The following is a 17,118-nucleotide window of genomic DNA, read 5'->3' as shown; positions in this document are numbered from 1 at the left end:
GGATTAAAAAATCTTAAATAGGCAGTTTTATTTGTAGCTCTCACCCCTATAGCAGTGATACAGTCGTGTAAAATGTGTGCTGAATTTAGCAAACATTAAGATAAACAAGGAAAAGCTTAGCTTGGTTGAACTATACGTCATTAATGTAAAACCCAGACGGCATCTATACTGTCTGTCAATGGGTTAACTTGAAAATTAAGAGTCTGAAATAAAATAGCAGAGATGACTCATTATCTCCTACCTTTTTGGTCCTTGTAACTATAGAGTAAGTAGTATTTGAGAGTACCAGTATAGTCTAGATCACATTATTCATTTCCAAATCTGTTAGGAAAATTTTATTCACATTTAATTATTACATTTATAAAACAAAAGCTTTAGAATGGAAAGAAGAGAATTTTTAAAAAAAATTTTACTTAGTCTCTCTAAGATTAAAGTTAGTATTTTAGTCTGATTCCTTCCAGAATTATAGGTGTAAAAAACTAGAAGGAAATACGTATATAATTAAAATTATAGCAAAATATATTTTATACATTCTATTTTTAACGTGCCATTATATTATGAATATTTTCTATTTGCTACATAGACTCCATAACCATTTTTTTACGTTTTTATATAATTCTCTGTCAAACTGATGCTTCATCATCCACTTGGCCGTTTATTTATTGACGATTCCTTTATCATTGGGCTATTTAGAGACTCCCCGTTATTCACGTGTCATAACACTGGAAGGTCTGTCTTAATATTTAAAGCTTATTCAATATTTTGTATCCTTTCTTGGCTCCTGAGATATAGCATCACTAAGTTACAGGGGATGGTCATTATGATGAACCTTGATGTATCTTGCTGAAAGATGTCTGAAAACTTGTTCCAAGTCTCAACCCCCAACAGTGAACTGGAGAAGCTGTGACACCAGAGCCCATCAGCTGTGTGTGTGTGTGTGTGTGTCTGCGTGTCCGTGTGTGTGTGTGTGTGCGCATTTAGCTGTGTTTATCTGACAGTTGAGCGGTAGCACATAGGCCTTGCTTGTTGGCTAAGTTGTTTTCCGCTTTTCGAACCAGCTCCTCATACTCCTTGCTCATTTTTCTGGCTGGAAAGACTCCCCCCCTACCCCCACCGTGTTTAGGTTTAAATTCTTTTTAAATTCTGGTTATATGATTTTTGTCTCTATTTATCTGATTTGGGTAATTTTAAAATGATGAGCCTAATCAAATCATTTCTAGGCTATTGTTTCATCATTTTATATTTGAATCTTTTTTGAAAACCAGATTGCCCTGTGAATTTCCCTTGCTGGAACCTGGCCCTCATGGCCTACTGTCCTCTGCTTATGAAGCTGAAATGAGTCTATGAGATTCAGCACCACCATTTCACAGTTTGTAGCCTGCTTCCCCTGCCTGTTTGCATTTTGAATTTGCATACAGATACATCAAATAGTCTTTCCCTTGGCACTACTTGCTGTTTTTTACTGTTGCTAGGGTGGGGAGAGGGGCAGTTCTACTCTGTCCTATAGGGCTCATATGGCAAGGGGTGTGTGTGTGGGGGGCGGGGTGAGGAGTGCATACTCATTTTAGATTCTTCTGCCTTCCCCTCCCCCTCCACGCCCTCCCCGAGGCGGGTGGGAGCATTCTGCCTTAGTACTTGAGGGAGCCCCACACCCTGGCCTGATTTTTTTTTTTTTTTTATAGAAGTTCATAATAAGAGAGTGTGGTTTTACAAAGCTTTTTGTCCTTATAATTAACAAACTATTTTAAAATTCACTGAAGACTAGTTTACTTAAGCTTTTCATTTATAGAAAGTTCCCCCAGGAAACCTTTTGATTTTAATGGCCTGCTGCCGTTCCTTTCATCTCAGAGCATTACAGTTGTACTGTGGTTTGAAGTTGCTTCACAAACAGTAACTTACCCTTCATGCAGACTTCGTGGGGGGCAGAGTGTGAAGGGAAGGAAGTCAGAGTTGTAGTTACAGAAATGGACCCATCACGGCAGGTTACTTCCTCCATCTATGGCCCTGTTAGGGAGAGAGAGCATACATCATCTCTCCGTTAAACACTGGCTCTCAGAATGGGGTCTGATTTATGCCCAGGGATATTTGCCAGTGTCTGGAGACATTTTTTGATTGTTAGGAGTAGGGGGTAGAGGCAGGGTGGAAGGTGTGTTACCACTGGCATCTAGTGTGCAGAGGCCGGGGATGCTGCTAAACAGCCCCCATGACCAGGAATTATCTGGCCCCAAATGCCGAAAGTACCGCTGTTGAAAAACCCTGTATGATACCAAGGGCCAGATCTGTACTTGGCTTGAATATTGATAATAGTGCACCAGGGGTGGAGCGGGGGGACTGGGGGGTTGGTGGGTCTGTGTATTTGATCTTCGGGTATTGAAACTGACATAGTAACTGGTAAAGGTTAAGTATTCAAAGAACAAACAAATCTGTCTTGAAAGAAGTACGGCCAGGATGTTCCTTAGAAGCAAGGATACTTTGGACATATTATCAGGAGGGATCAGTCCCTGGAGAAGGACATCATACTTGGTGAAGTAGAGGGTCAGTGAAAGAGAGGAAGGTGCTCAATGAGATGGATTGACACAGTGGCTGCAGCAATGGGCTTAAGCATAACAATGATTGTGAGCATGGTGCAGGACCCTGCAGTGTTTCATTCTGCTGTACAAAGGGTCACTGTGAGTCGGAACCAACTCGACGGCACCTAACAACAACCATCACCTCAGATTTAAGGGTTTTGCTTTTATGCTTGTTGTTTTCTATTTTTGTTATTGTTGTTGGTCACTGTGTCTTGTAATTATCTGTTGTTGTTAGGCGCCATTGAGTCGGTTCCAACTCATAGTGACCCTGGGTACAAGAGAACGAAACACTGCCTGCTCCTGCTGTGTTGGAGCCCATTTTGCAGCCACTGTGTCTGTCTGTGTCCTGGTGAAGTTTAGATATCTTCTGGTCTATACCTACCAGACATAGTACATTTCAAAATAAAGAATCGATGTGGAACGCATCTAGGAATAGTGGGTTTTCTTTTGAGAAGAATGTTTTATGTTTCCTTTTGAGGAGTCTAGAAATAAGGCAAACCAGATTTGTTCTCTACGTTGTCAATTGGGAAAGATTAGGAAAGTGTTCTCTGGTCCACTTTGTGCAGTAGGTGACAATGGTGCTTACCGCTGATCATCTTTTTGGGTTACATTCTTCACTTTCTAAAGGGGATGAGGCGAGAAGAACGTTGGCAGGTATGAGCCCCCTTCCTGCTCCTTTCCAAGGAGGGAGGAATGGGGAGTCCTGAACCCAAAGGGTTCAGGACTGTGCTGTTTAACTGTTCTGTAAAAGGAAACTGCAATTAGGGAAAAACTCCAGCCTGAAAAAAGAAATAAAGAACGATTGGCTGACTATGTAGAAAAGAAGGGCTAACGTGCAAACCCTGGTCCTCACCATTTCTGCCTTCACCTAGCCCTTGCGCCTGGCATGCAGCACATGTAGGCCGGCCTGGGTTTGTATGAGAACAAGCAGAAGTCAGAAAGAACAGCCCAACCAAACACAGTGCCAGACGTTGCAGAGAAGTATCAGTGTTTTCAGATTAATACTATTTTTTGTACACTTTCTACCATAGGGTCACTATGAGTCGGAATCGACTCGACGGCACTGGGTTTTGTGGCTGGGTTTTCTACTAAAGAACAAAAACCTTTACTTTAATAATTCATACTCTTAACCTATTTAACTGTTTTGGTCTGTTGGCAACCTGGAAAGGTCTAGGTAAACTTAGAAAAACTAGGCTATAAATGGACAAACATATTGGTTAAATTACTGAATAATGCTTTAAAAAATAAAACTAAAGTCTTCTAAATTTGAGCCCAAATAGGTTTGGAACACTGGTCCTAGACCTATTGGGGGTGATCCCCCACCCCACCCAGAGACATTTGCTAATATCTGGAGACATTTTTGATTGTCACAACTGGGGTGTTTACACTACTAGCATCAAATGGGTAGAGAACAGGAAGAGGTCAGGGAGGCTGCTGAACATCCTACAATTCACAAAACAGCCCCCAGCTCCACACAAAGAATTGTCCAGCCCAAAATGTCAATAGTGCTGAGGTTGAGAAACCCTAGTCTAGAAGGGCACGATCCTGAAAGCACACAAAGGTGACATTTAGACTTCTGCAGTTCTGAGAAGGGGGCCCTGGTGGCACAGTGATTTAAGAGCTGGGCTGCTAGCCAAAAGACTGGCAGTTTGTATCCACCTTGGAAACCCTATGGGGGCAGTTCTGCTCTGTCCTGTAGGGTCCTTAATGAGTCAGAATTGACTTGATAGCAATGTTTTTTTTTTTTTTTTTTTTTTTTTAAGTTCTGAGAAAGTCTATACATAAATGATTTAAGTTGTCCACTCTAATTCTGTGCCTAGCCACAAACCAGTGTGCTCAAAAGCACACATATTTTTGTCCCCCTGACAAGCAGGCGACCAACAGAAGAGTCCTGCTACCTTGCTCTGTTAGGGTATTTAAAACTTTTCAAAGTGCTTTCATTGGCCCCCTGCTTTACCAAACATGATGATTGGTCTTTCCCAATGACATTTCCAAAGTAAGCCTGTCGAAATCTCACCATCCTTGCTTCTAAGAAACAATCTGACTGTATTTTCTCTAAGATTGATTTGTTCTTTCTTGTGGCAGTCCTTAATATATCCATTATTCTTTGCCAACACCAAAATTTGAATGCATCAATTCTTCTGTCTTCCTTTTTCATTATCCAGCTTTTAAATGCATATGAAAAAAAAATGCATATGAGACAATCGAAAAGACCATGGCTTGGGTCAGACATATCTTAGTCATCAAAGTGGTATCTTTTCTTTTTAAAACTGGAAAGAGGTCTTTTGCAGCATTTTTGCTCAATGAGATATGTCATTTGATTTCTGGACTGCAGCTTCCATGGGTGATGATTGTAACAAGCAGAAGGAAATAGTTGTCTTCTTCATAGAAACCCTCTATTGCCATAAATCATATTATTTTTCTTCACTGATATGATGAACCACTAGTGCCTCTATAGCAGAAATGCCACAGGTGGATGGCCTCAACAAAGAGGAGTTTATTCTCTCATAGTTAGTAGGCTAGAAGTCCGAATTCAGGGGGCCAGCTCCAGGGGAAGACTTTCTCTCTCTGTTGGCTCTGGGGGAGGGTCCTTGTCATCAATCTTCACCTGGTCTAGAAGCTTCTCAGTACAGGGACCCTGGGTCCAAAGGACATGCTGTTCTCCTGGCTCTTGTTTCTTGGTGGTATGAGGTTCTGCCTGTCTCTCTGCTCACTTTGCTCATTTATATTTCAAAAGAAATTGACTTAAAATACAACCTAATCTTTTAGATTGAGTCCTGCCTCATTGACATAACTTCCCCTAATCCCACCTCATTAACATCATATAGGTAGGGTTTATAAAAAAAAAAAAAAAAATAGCACATAGGAAAATCACATCAGATGACAAAATCGTGGACAATCACACAATACTGGGAATCATGGCCTAGCCAAATTGACACACGTTTTTGGGGAACAGAATTCAATCCGTAACATCTACTTTCATAAATTTTAAAGTAAGGAACATCCTGTATAACCAAAACAACAACCGCCACCAAAACACACCTTTCCAAATGAAGGCAATCTAGGCCTTTCTACTCAGAAATGCTGGCGCTCCACTCTCCAGCCTGAAATTCTCTCTGCGGTTGACATGCTGCTTGAGCAAAAGAAAGGGAGAAGTAATTGAGTCCTCTGTAGATATCTCGTAATCTAGATGATGCCTGTGTTTTTGAATGTTGCAGGCAGTAAGGGTAGTGAAAATGCTTTTAACAAATCAAAGAACAGATTAGAATACAAGTGTTGTTTTTGGGGGGGAAACTGTCATATTTTTATCCTCCTTCTCACCCCACTTATCAGACTTGAGCCTCCCGTTTCCACAACAATTTTGTAAAACTTAAGCAAGGTTATCACTACCATATTCGGTCACATCTCTTAGAGGTTTCAAAGATAACTATTTCTGTGCTTTAACTTCCTTAAAGTCAGAGCTACTTAGCCACTAATTATCTGTCTAAAAGTAATAATAATTCTTCTTGAATGTTTAGTTAGACATACTACTGTGCAGCTTCTCATAAATAGCTGTTTCCTGCTCAACCCGACCATGCCTGACCTGTTAGGTTCCCCCCGACTAACATACGTGCACGTTTATTAAGTCAGTTAAGCTGCTGAGTTAAGTGGCAAAATGCATGTGACCTAGGTCTCTTCCTGAAATGCCTACCTTTCCTTTGGAACATTGGCCAGTACACATCTGGGAACATGAAAAGTCATCCTTGCAGTAATGAGTGTTACCTTTTATTGAACGCTTACTGTATGGCAGCACCTATGCTGAGTTCTTCATGTCTGATCTATAACTTGGTCCTCACAGCTACTCAGAGTCATGCTGATGGTTTTAGACAATTTATAGTTAACGTTTTCTTTTTCGAATTGCGAAAGTGCTGTACTCGCCCTCTTTCACTTTTCGTCTATGCCACTGTTACCACAGTGGGGTTCCATATATTTCAAATGAGGACTTTCCATGAGATAACTACCTACCTATACTCACAGAACTTGGAAACTTATCTCTAACTGTAGAGAAGAATTACTTGCCTTGGTCCTGTTTCTGGCTTTTGGTTTTATATTTTATCTGGAATTGTGTATTGTTGGTTTTGGTTTACAGAAAACTAATGATCATAAACCAAAAACCAGATCCATTGGTGTCGAGTCGATTCTGACTCATAGTGACCCTATAGGACAGACTAGAACTGCCCCATAGGTTTCCAAGGCTGTAATTTTTATGGAAGCAGACTGCCACCTCTTTCTCCCATGAGTGGCTAGTGGGTTCAAACTGCTAACCTTTTGGTTAGCAGCCGAGCACTTAACTACTGTACCACCAGAGTGCCCATCTAATAATGCCAGAGGGCTAAATAAATCATGTCTGTATGTTACTGGTTTTCCCAAGCACCAAGTACAGAACTATACCATACGAACATGACTTGTCCTTTTCCAACCTATTTTAGAAATTTAGAGAAAAATGGATGTCACCAAGGACAAATCCTAGGCTAGATGTTGGAATTTTCCCTGAAGTAGTTCAATCAGTGAACAGGTTTTTATTGGGTGACTATTAAGTTTCCAGACTAGAGCATTTGTTTAGAACCCTGTTGGGAAGGTTGAACAGGGCCCTGGGTGTGTGCGGGAGGGGAGGGGAGAGGAAATAGATATTCTGAGGATCACCATGTTAACTTCCTTTGAGCAAAATAAAGTTATAAGTTTTCAATTTTGCAAACCATTGACACAGAGAATCTTCTGGCTGCCTAGTTTTCAACCATCAGTGGTGTTTACCAAATTCAAGACTTGCGAGGAGTTTAATATCTCAACCCTTCTAAGCACTCCATATTGAGTTTTATAAATGAAATTCTATAATTTATTAAAGAATAAACTGGGGAAACTATATTTATAGGGGAAAAGAATGTATTAACTCTTAAGGAGCCTAGTTTGTAGACACAGTATCTCTCTCTGAGTGTATTACCTGCATCAATAGGAAGTAAGTGATAACAATATCTAGAAAATACCTTTTAGGTACATTATATTCAATAGATTGTTTTCCCGAGGTAGTTGGAATGTTTGCAATTCAAACTCTTATTGTTGTCTAAAGAATTCAGGAAATCAGATTGGAAAAAAGCATCAAGACACCAGGGCTTATGAAATGTAAGCATTCTAAAAGAAAAGACCTGTTTTGCTTTAGCACAAGACTGTCATTCCCCTGAGTCTTTAATTTAAAAAAATACATATGAGACCTCTTATAAGAGAAAGCTACCCACAGTTGGATAGCTGATGGTCTATCTAGAATGGATTTAACAAAAGCCAAAATTTCACCTCTAAACATAGTACTGTCGCCTGAGTAATCTGTTAGGACCATATTTATGCTTATTTTAACATTGCTTAAAACAGTTTCAAACAGGAAGTTAAAAGGACTTTAGAGTCTATGACATTTCTTAGATGTGATCAAATGACTCCGTGTAGAAAAACTCTGATGGTAGAGTTGACGCAGCAAGTTAGAAGTCTGTTAGGTTCCTCTTGTGAATTAGGAGGAACAAGACAGCATTTCTGGTCAAAAAAACTCAGCATGGCTTTAAAGGTTTTATGGCTTTTTTTTTTTTTTCCTTGTTGTGAGTCATAAAATTGGCCCTAAGGGCAAATTCTGAAAGGAAATTTTAGAAAGTGTTTTGGGCTGTGGCTGTGTTAGAGCAAGTGTTCCAACTATTCACAGAGATGACTTGAGTAGAAAAAACTCATGTATAAATGATAGTCCATTTGTGTAAAATGAATCTTGCCTTCTGAAACGGAATTCTAAAACATGGTTTGGGCTGTGGCTCTCTTGGAATCAGTATTCAGTCTTTCAAGGGGAAGACTTCAACAGAAAAAGCTCATGTTAATGTATACATTATGACACCTTTTTGTAAAATTAGCCTTTCTGATTTCATAACATCTTTCCTCTTAGTAAAAGACAGCCTGAAACTGCAGTTTTTAGTTATTTTTCCAGTGTGACATGGGTTTAATGACTTTGCAAATTAAAGAATGAGTCATTTCCTAGCTAGTGAGCACATGCGTGCCATAAGAGAACTTTGAATGCAATGATAATAAAATTATCCTTTTGTATTTTTTAATTGCCTTTTTTGTCACATGCATCTATGCTACACAAAATAATCAAATTATTTTTGGAAAACATTTGACTTAAAAAATATGCCTTATGGTTTTTAGACATTTTCTTTGCGATCACTTTAGAAGCAGAGGGATTTCTAAAAATGTTTTATTAAATCATTGTTTAAATTTGTAGAAATAACGAAGGGAAAGGTGATTTTTTTTCATTTCTGATATGCATAGTAGGTAGTAACGTTTTCTGTGATGGGTGACGGAGGAGCAGTTTCTGTGACAGCGGATGTTGATTGAAGAATACTCTCCAGGTGCACGCTGTCCGATTTTGCAGAGCTGGGCCTTAGTCCTGAGTTAGTCTAACTGTACTTGAGCAGCATCGGTTTTATCCTCTTAAACAACGAAGTGGCTGGGACTGACTCTTTTCCCCTTAACAACGTGCTGCTGTCTAGTGGATTCTCCGATTCGTGGTGAGCCTTAGTCCTCTTTATTTACATAACAGTTCAGTGTACAGACATTGCCATAGTGGAATATTGGTGGCGGCGATTACTGGATCTTTGTTGTGTTTTGTCAGAGCAGCCACACATCCCGACTTGCCCAGAACACCACTGGTTTATGACTATTGTTCTGGCCTAATTATTATTTTTTCTGTTCTCAGAAGTATGTGAGCTGGGATGCTGGAACATCATTATCCTGTGTAGGGTTCACGTTCACACGGTAATATAGGGCCTGAAACGTGGATCAGGATCGCCACTGATGGTAGTTTGTTGAGTATTGTTCTCATGTCTTAGCAGTGGCACTCTGTGTTGTCTCTACAGAGTGAAGTGTAAGTCTTAACAAAACCTTGGGAGTTTGCGGGTGATAGAGATAATTAAAAGGGCAACCCTAAGGCTAGGTTATGGGGGCATCAGTGGTTCAGTGGTAGAATTTTTGCCTTTCATGTGGGAGGGCTGGGTTTGATTCTCAGCCAGTGTACCTCATGGCAGCAATGCCTCATGGCAGCAATGCTAACAGTTTTCAGTGGAGCTTCCAGACCAAGATGGACTAGGAAGAAAAGTTTGGTGATCTACTTCTGAAAATTAGCCAGTGAAAACCGTATGGATCACAGTGGTCCGATCCCCATTATGCATGGGGCTGCCATGAGTCAGTGGCTGACCCAGTGGTAGCTAACAACAAGAAGGTTGTTATCTATGTCTGTCTGTGTGTCTATCATTCTTCCTGTTGAAATCAGATTCCTGGGAGTTAGTTAGAATGAGGAGAAGGCATGATTTTGCATTTGGTGCCAGAGAAGCGGGATATCTGCGTTGAGTGCAGGGTCTGCTTGTGTATACAGTTTACAACTAGGGAACAATAGACTTCATGCCCCTGATAAGCAGGGCCTTTTCAAAGGTAAGGTCTGGACCAGCTCGCCCTCTTGTTTATCACCTTCTCCCTCCATGGTGACACCTACACCCAGCTCTAAACTTTAAATGGAATCAGCTAAAAATGTACACCCTATAAGGTGTTGGGAAAGAAAAGAGATGTTGATAAAAACACAAAAAAATGAACCTTAAAGGTAGATGGAAGTGTGTTTAATAGTTCCATTTCTTCTCCCTGAAGACCTTGGGCCAGTTAGGGGGCAGTCCTTATGCCTGTCTGCTTTAAGGGCTGGTAGAAAATATGGATGAAGCAGTAGCCTGGGGACTCGGGATCCTCAGGTAAAGTGCAGATGTGTGAGGAACTCTTGCCAGCATTAAAACTAGCCCTTCTTTGCTTTTCCTTCCATACTGTTATTTTTTCTTTCCAATTTGCACATGGATACAAGCACACTTATGTATAACACTTATGTGTGTGTATATATATATATATACACACATAATACATATTATATTTTTGATTGAAGTTTTACATTTTATATTTTTGATTGAAGTTTTAAATATAAATATATTTATATTTAAATATAAGTATACAAATTGGCCACCTATAATGGTGCTGGCACTATATGGTTAATTTGTACACAAGGCACCATACTTCATGGGCCATTTTGTTTAAAACAAACAAACAAAAAACTTAATTCTTTTTTTTCCTTGCCTCTTGCCCTTCAATAGATAGGGATATGAATCCACAATAATAGTCTATAGGGATAAGATTTTCTAAATGTTTACTGGCTATTCCTTTTTAAGGTAAAATGCTCTGGAAAGTGAATAGTCACATAGATGAATATGCAAATGGAGTATTTCTGTGTTTCTTGGTCTCGTATTTCTGTGGAGAAAAGAGAGACACATTTAGAGGTGAAAGACAAGTATCCTTAGGCTTCCAGGCAAAAGTGTGTACTGATATCCTAATTCACTAAAAGTCTTACCTCAGTATAGGAAAATGGCAGTAATCGGAAGGTAAAGCAGACTGAATTATTGGAGTAATATTTAGCTGTGCTTTTTTAAAAAATATATTTTTATAGATCTAAAGTAGCATGGATTTCCTTACCAAAGGAGGGCTGGGATAGGAGAGCTTTCATGAATGCGGTATAATTGACAAGTGATGTTTGCGTCTGAGTTCGTGCTAAATTATTAACAGCTTAGGGTGAATATGTCCCTTTTCAGTCTCTTAGGGGCCAATAGGCAATAGGCAAACCATTTTATACAGTGCTCTTTGGACTAGTCTAGGCTAAAATTGTCATTAGTAGTAAATTTAAGAGACTTCACCACAATTTGTACTTTTGACTAACAGGTATATCACACTATGTCTTATCACCATTGGACTCTTAGGAACTTAAATTCACTGTAATTTGTATTTCCATTTCATATAATTTAAGCACCAATTAATGTTTTTTTAAAAAAAAGTCTAACCTATTTAAAATTTTTTTCATTTTCTTTTATTAGGGTTACCAGGGTATGGTAGACGGAGGTCCTAATATTGTTGAAGCCTCATGGGAAAGTGTCTCAAGCATTCTACAAGTGGTACGTGCCATGTTTTCATACTGTTTGTTTCTCTAAGTACGTAAGTAGCTCTGCTAGCTTGAAACCTGTAGTACCTCTGCTTCACTGATACTTAAAGCTGATTAATGTGCTGACTGGCCTTATTCTGAGCTACTTGCACAGAAAGAGAACACCCTTAATTCGTCATTGAATTAGAAGGAAAAGCTTTACGTGGCATAAACTACAGAATTATCCTTGCAATAAAAGTTATTTCTTACATCTAATGTCTACCATGGTACTTGTGGCTGGTTTTTGGTTTTTTTCAGACGAGATTAGTGTTGAGGCTCCTTTGGTTTGTTGGTGCTGTGTGTTCAGCAGCAAATCTCTGTGCCCTTTGGGGTTTGGGGTTTGTGTGGGCCACTTAACAGTTAAGTACGCTAAAGTCTGGGAATGACTCAGGCTGGCAGCTACCAGGGCTGTGGATTTATTAGGAACACAACATCCCTGTTCTGCTTTGAATCAGACAGGGCTAATTTTCTTGGTGTGGACAAAAAATGGGGTAATTATCACTTCAGGCAAAACAGTTGCTTGCTTTTAATTTAAAAGAAACCTGCCAGAGTATTTTATGCCTAATAAATTCCCGAACACTTTAGTGAAGAGCCCCGATCAGTTGAGAAATAAAGAGATAATGTCGAAGTAATGGGTTTCAGGAAAAAACTCTTGTGCTTGTGGTTTAATCTTTTAAAAAGTGTGTATTAATCCTTGGCTTATTTTGAGTACTAAATAGAAAGAAACCACGTGGGTACGTTCGCCCTGAAGATGCTGGTGGGGTGTGCATTTGGTGCTGGCACAGACCTCCAGCTGTCACTCGGACCCCCTTTCCTCTGCTCTCCCCGTGCTTCTGAGCATCCTTGCATAGAGGTTGAAGGGAATTTTGACAGCCATCAATCATTAGGTAGAGCAGTATTTGAAAAAATCAGACAGTATTATCCCAATTCCAGAGAACATAGGAAATGAGCATTTCTCTTCTGCTGTTGTAATTGTAAGGTCCCCTGGTGGTGCAGATGGTTTGTGTTCACCAGCTAGTCCAAAGGTAGGCAGTTCAAACCCACCCAGCAGCACTGCAGAAGAAAGGTCTGGCAGTCTGTTTTCATAAAGATTATAGCCTAGAAAACTATACGGAGCAGTTTTACTTTGTAACACATGGGGTCACCATGAGTCGGAATCAACTTGAGGGCAGTTGGCTTGGGCATTTTAATTGTGATAGGAAATACACCAGTGGCTAAAGTGTGCGTGTGTTTTGTGTTGTATGTATGTGTGTGAGAAAGGTGCCTGCTTCTTTGCAATTTAGTTATTCATAGGTTTCTTCCTGAGACTCTACCCATGTTATCTATTCAGTTTTGGCACTTACGAATTGCTGGCTTAACTTCAAGTTTTTATAAATCACATGACTCACTAATGACTATTTCTCAAATCAGAGTTCCAAGAACAAGCTTATCTTTGCCTTGTGCCCTGTACTTTCTATCCTACGTTCACCTTTGCTGGGCCAAGCTGTAATACTTATCACAGTCATACTTACTAATATTTCCAGTAACACAGGACCCCATTTAGTACTGTATTAGTAAAAATAGTACAGATTAAATTTCAATTTTTATCTGTAACCTTTTTTAATGCTCTGACTAATTAAATGGTGGTAATTTTCATGTAAAAATACATGGATTTTCCTGATTTGAAATAAATATCCATAAATCAACATTAGTTATCTGTATGTACATGTAGACAGATGCTGTCACATAAACAAAATAAACAAAGGCTATTCAGTAAGTTATGTCTCCATAGAAGGAGCCCTGGAGGCACACATGGTTTGCAATCAGCTACTAACCTAAAGATTGGTGGTTCGAACCCCCCAGGGGCTACATGGAAGAAATGCCTGGCCACCTGCTTTTGCAAAGATTACAACCAAGAAAACCCATGGAGCAATTCTACTCTGTAACACATGGGGTCACTGTGAGTTGGAACTGACTCCGTGGCAATAGAGTCTGCTTCAACACAGAAATTGACACTATTTACAAGGACCGAGTAGAAATTGAAGATCTATGAATGCATTATGGATGTATTCTTCATGACTTATTTAAAAGGAATTCTGCATTTTTCTAAGTAAAACAAAGAATTCTTAAATTTTGAAAAACTAGGTGTGAAAAATCAGAGTTTATCTTTCCTAGATGTTTGGATTATCAAATTTAAGATTTCCTAAGATTTATCCTTTTAAGAAGGGTGGGAGGTATAGTACAAAAATAAATTGCTTTGACTCACAGTTGTTACCCACTTTGCCTGAACATACAACAAGGTCTGACCAATGAAAGAAGGAGCCCTGATGGCGCACTGGTTAAGCACTCGACTGCTAACCAAAAGGATGGCGGTTCGAACCCACCCAGAGGCTCTGTGGGAGAAAAGACCTGGCAGTCTGCTCCCATAGAGGTTACCCTATGAGGCAGTTTTATTCTGTCATGTAGGGTCCCTATGAGTCAGAATCAACTCAACAGCACATGACAACCAGGTGACACAGGATGGCTTGGTGGACAAGTCATAAAGATCATGAGCAGTGGCGGGACTAGTCTTGCGCTTCAGTGTGCATATGGTGAGTTCACCTAGTGTTGGTACAGTGTCACCAGAGGAGGCTTTCTGGATTGCTTTTCTAATTTTACAGACTCTCGTCCTCTGCATATTTAGGTAACTGTTGCCATTGTTTGTATTTCTAGACCCTATTTCGCTACCACCAAGCATGACGAATGTGTCTTCATGTGTAGAATTCTAGTGGGGGAGTAAAAAGGGGAAAATCACAAACTTTTGCAGTTGACTAATTCAAAAGATTAAAATGAGGAGAACCTAATTTTGAAAGCCCTGTGTCTAAAGATGAGTACTGGCAGGTGCTAACCTGTCTAGCTGTCTGTCACAATGGAAAGGATAAATGAACGTAATTTTGTTTCTTTTCTAGGGAGGGACAATCATTGGCAGTGCACGTTGCCAGGCGTTTCGTACTCGGGAAGGTCGCCTAAAAGCCGCCTATAACTTGATACAGCTGGGAATTACCAATCTGTGTGTGATTGGTGGGGATGGAAGCTTAACGGGTGCCAATATCTTCCGGAAGGAATGGAGTGGACTGCTGGAAGAGTTGGCCCAAAGTGGTACATTTCTGCTTTATTGGTGGTGTGCTAGGATATTTTCTGTTTTCTTTCATTCCTCTTCCCTTGCCTTCAGAGAGCTTTTGAATTTGCATATTTTGTTCTTTTATCCATAGCAGAAGAATTTATGGTGATTGTTGTTCTTCTTATCACTGCAGACCTTACAGTTCACCACCTCGAGACTTAAATCTGTGTCTCAAAAAGTGGTGATAATGAGAATGAGAACAACACACCTTTAACCTTACTATGTGTCGGACACTCTTCTAACCCTTTATGTGGATAATTTTATGTTATCCTCACAGCAGCTGTCTGAGATGGCTTTTTTATTATCCCCATTTTACAAATGAGGAATCAGAGGCTCTGCATAAAGTCACACAGCTCTGAGTGCTGAGCCAGGATTCTCGGGGGCAGTGGGACTCCAGTCTGCACCTTCAGTCCTTATAAACCTCCAGCAGACTAGTGTGTCTTTAAACTTGAGTTGTTGTGAGACTTTAATTTAGATGATAAGTGTCTGCTGTAATACCATACTTTATCGCCTTTGAAAGTAGGAAAGGATTTCTGCGATTCCTATGTGTGCCATGGTTTTTAATCTTTCAAAGTTGTTATAAATATGACCCATGGAAGTGTCTTGTTTGCACTAATAGCAAATTAATGAACAACTGAAACTTGGAATAAAATAACTGTCCTCAAATTTTGTAAAACACATTTAGGGAGTCGAGAGTGGCTATCAGATTGTAACCAGCGGGGGCGTAGCAGCATTTCCTTGTCTGTGGTGTTCTGGCCTAATGTGGGTTCCTTGGTACCACAGACGCAGAACAGTCAGCATGAGTCCCAGGCCTGAGGTTCACTCCCACTTTTGATCATTTGATTATTCTAATTTAACATATGCAGACCTGCCCAATTCAGGTCTGTGTTTTGTCTGAGTGCTAAGTAGACACTGACTGACTAGCTCCCCATGGTTCTATAAGAAATCAAATATTAAGATTATATAATATTCTTAAGTATTTAATTCTATATATATTTTTTAATTGTAACATATCACTATCCCTTTTCATCCCTATCCAGAGACATGACGTTCTCTGAAGCCGTTGCCAGATAAAATTCCAATTTTATCCATAGATCGCAACCTGTGGATTCCTTCCTTCCTTCCTCCCTCCCTCCCTTGCTCTCTCTTCCTTCCTTCCTAAAATTAAGTGTTCTTGCCCAAGTATCTAATTACAGCTCGTATTTTATGTAATTACTTTCACCTTTGTCTTTTATTTCCTTAAATATACAGATTTACATTGTATACAATTGTGAGAAAATAAAATAGTGAATAACAATTAGAAAAACAATTCAGAATAAATCCTAGTGGTGTGTCCATAGAAGCATTGACTATTACCGGTCATGCGGTGCATTATTAATAGTTCTGTCTCTCAACACAGGCAAGATCGATTCGGATGCCATGAAGAAGCACGCATACCTCAACATCGTGGGCATGGTGGGCTCCATCGACAACGACTTCTGTGGGACTGACATGACTATCGGCACGGACTCAGCTCTGCACAGGATCATTGAAGTTGTTGATGCCATCATGACCACGGCGCAGAGGTGAGGGGACTTAGAAAAACCAGTGGGAAGTAGACACGGGGCAAGTGATGTGCTAAGTAAGGCTGAAGTCAGCATTGGCCCAACCCGAGAAATTTTAGAGTATTCCACAGATGAGTATTCTGGCACAAGTCTTATGATTTGAGCATTAGGAACCATACAAGAAAATTGTTCTCAGGTTTACTTTTTATTTTAAAGCTTTCATTTTTTTTTTTTTTTTAAATTATAAGAGCAAAACCTGTTCATTGGAGAACATTTAAAAAGCAGAAGAAAACAAAATAATTATTATCTAAAGTCCTGCCCAAAGGTCTCTTGAAGGAATAACAATAAGTAAGAACTACGTTGGTGCGGCAGTTCCCTGTGTGACTGTTAACTGAGTGCTTGGCCATTCAAACTCACCAGCCACCCTGTGGGATAAAGGCGTGGCATTCTGCTTCTGTAAAGGTTTCTGCCTTGGTAACCCTATAGGGCAGTTCTGCTCTGTCCTGTAGTGTCACTAGGAGTCTGAGTTGGTTTCACGGCAATGGGATGGGTGCTTACTGGGAATGTGTGTAAGCATTTCCTTATTGTTATATTTCTAACCTATAAATTTACAAAAATGTAGATAAATCAGTTGAATTTTATCAAAGATGATACAGATTTGTGACAAAACCATCACTGAAACCACTTGCTGTCCCACTGATTCTGATTCTTGGTGACCCCGTGTGTGTCAGAGTAGAACTGTGCTCCATAGGATTTTCAGTGGCTGATTTTCCAAAAGTAAATCACCTTTCTTCCAAGGCA

General features: G+C 39.8%; 1 protein-coding gene across 1 annotated transcript in view; it reads left to right on the top strand.

Annotated features, from left to right (window-relative positions):
* Positions 1 to 17,118, top strand: part of PFKP (phosphofructokinase, platelet) — a 73,269-nt gene that overhangs the window by 19,164 nt on the left and 36,987 nt on the right. Inside the window, exons 3-5 of the mRNA XM_049881655.1 lie at positions 11,531 to 11,608; positions 14,562 to 14,751; positions 16,173 to 16,338. Coding sequence (XP_049737612.1) covers positions 11,531 to 11,608; positions 14,562 to 14,751; positions 16,173 to 16,338 — 434 coding nt within the window. The remainder of the gene's footprint in view (positions 1 to 11,530; positions 11,609 to 14,561; positions 14,752 to 16,172; positions 16,339 to 17,118) is intronic.

This window comes from Elephas maximus, chromosome 4 (assembly GCF_024166365.1).
Source record: "Elephas maximus indicus isolate mEleMax1 chromosome 4, mEleMax1 primary haplotype, whole genome shotgun sequence".
In the NCBI taxonomy this organism is placed as follows: domain Eukaryota; kingdom Metazoa; phylum Chordata; class Mammalia; order Proboscidea; family Elephantidae; genus Elephas; species Elephas maximus.
The sequence above is the reverse complement of the archived record's forward strand: the minus strand, read 5'-3'. Positions and strand labels throughout refer to the sequence as shown.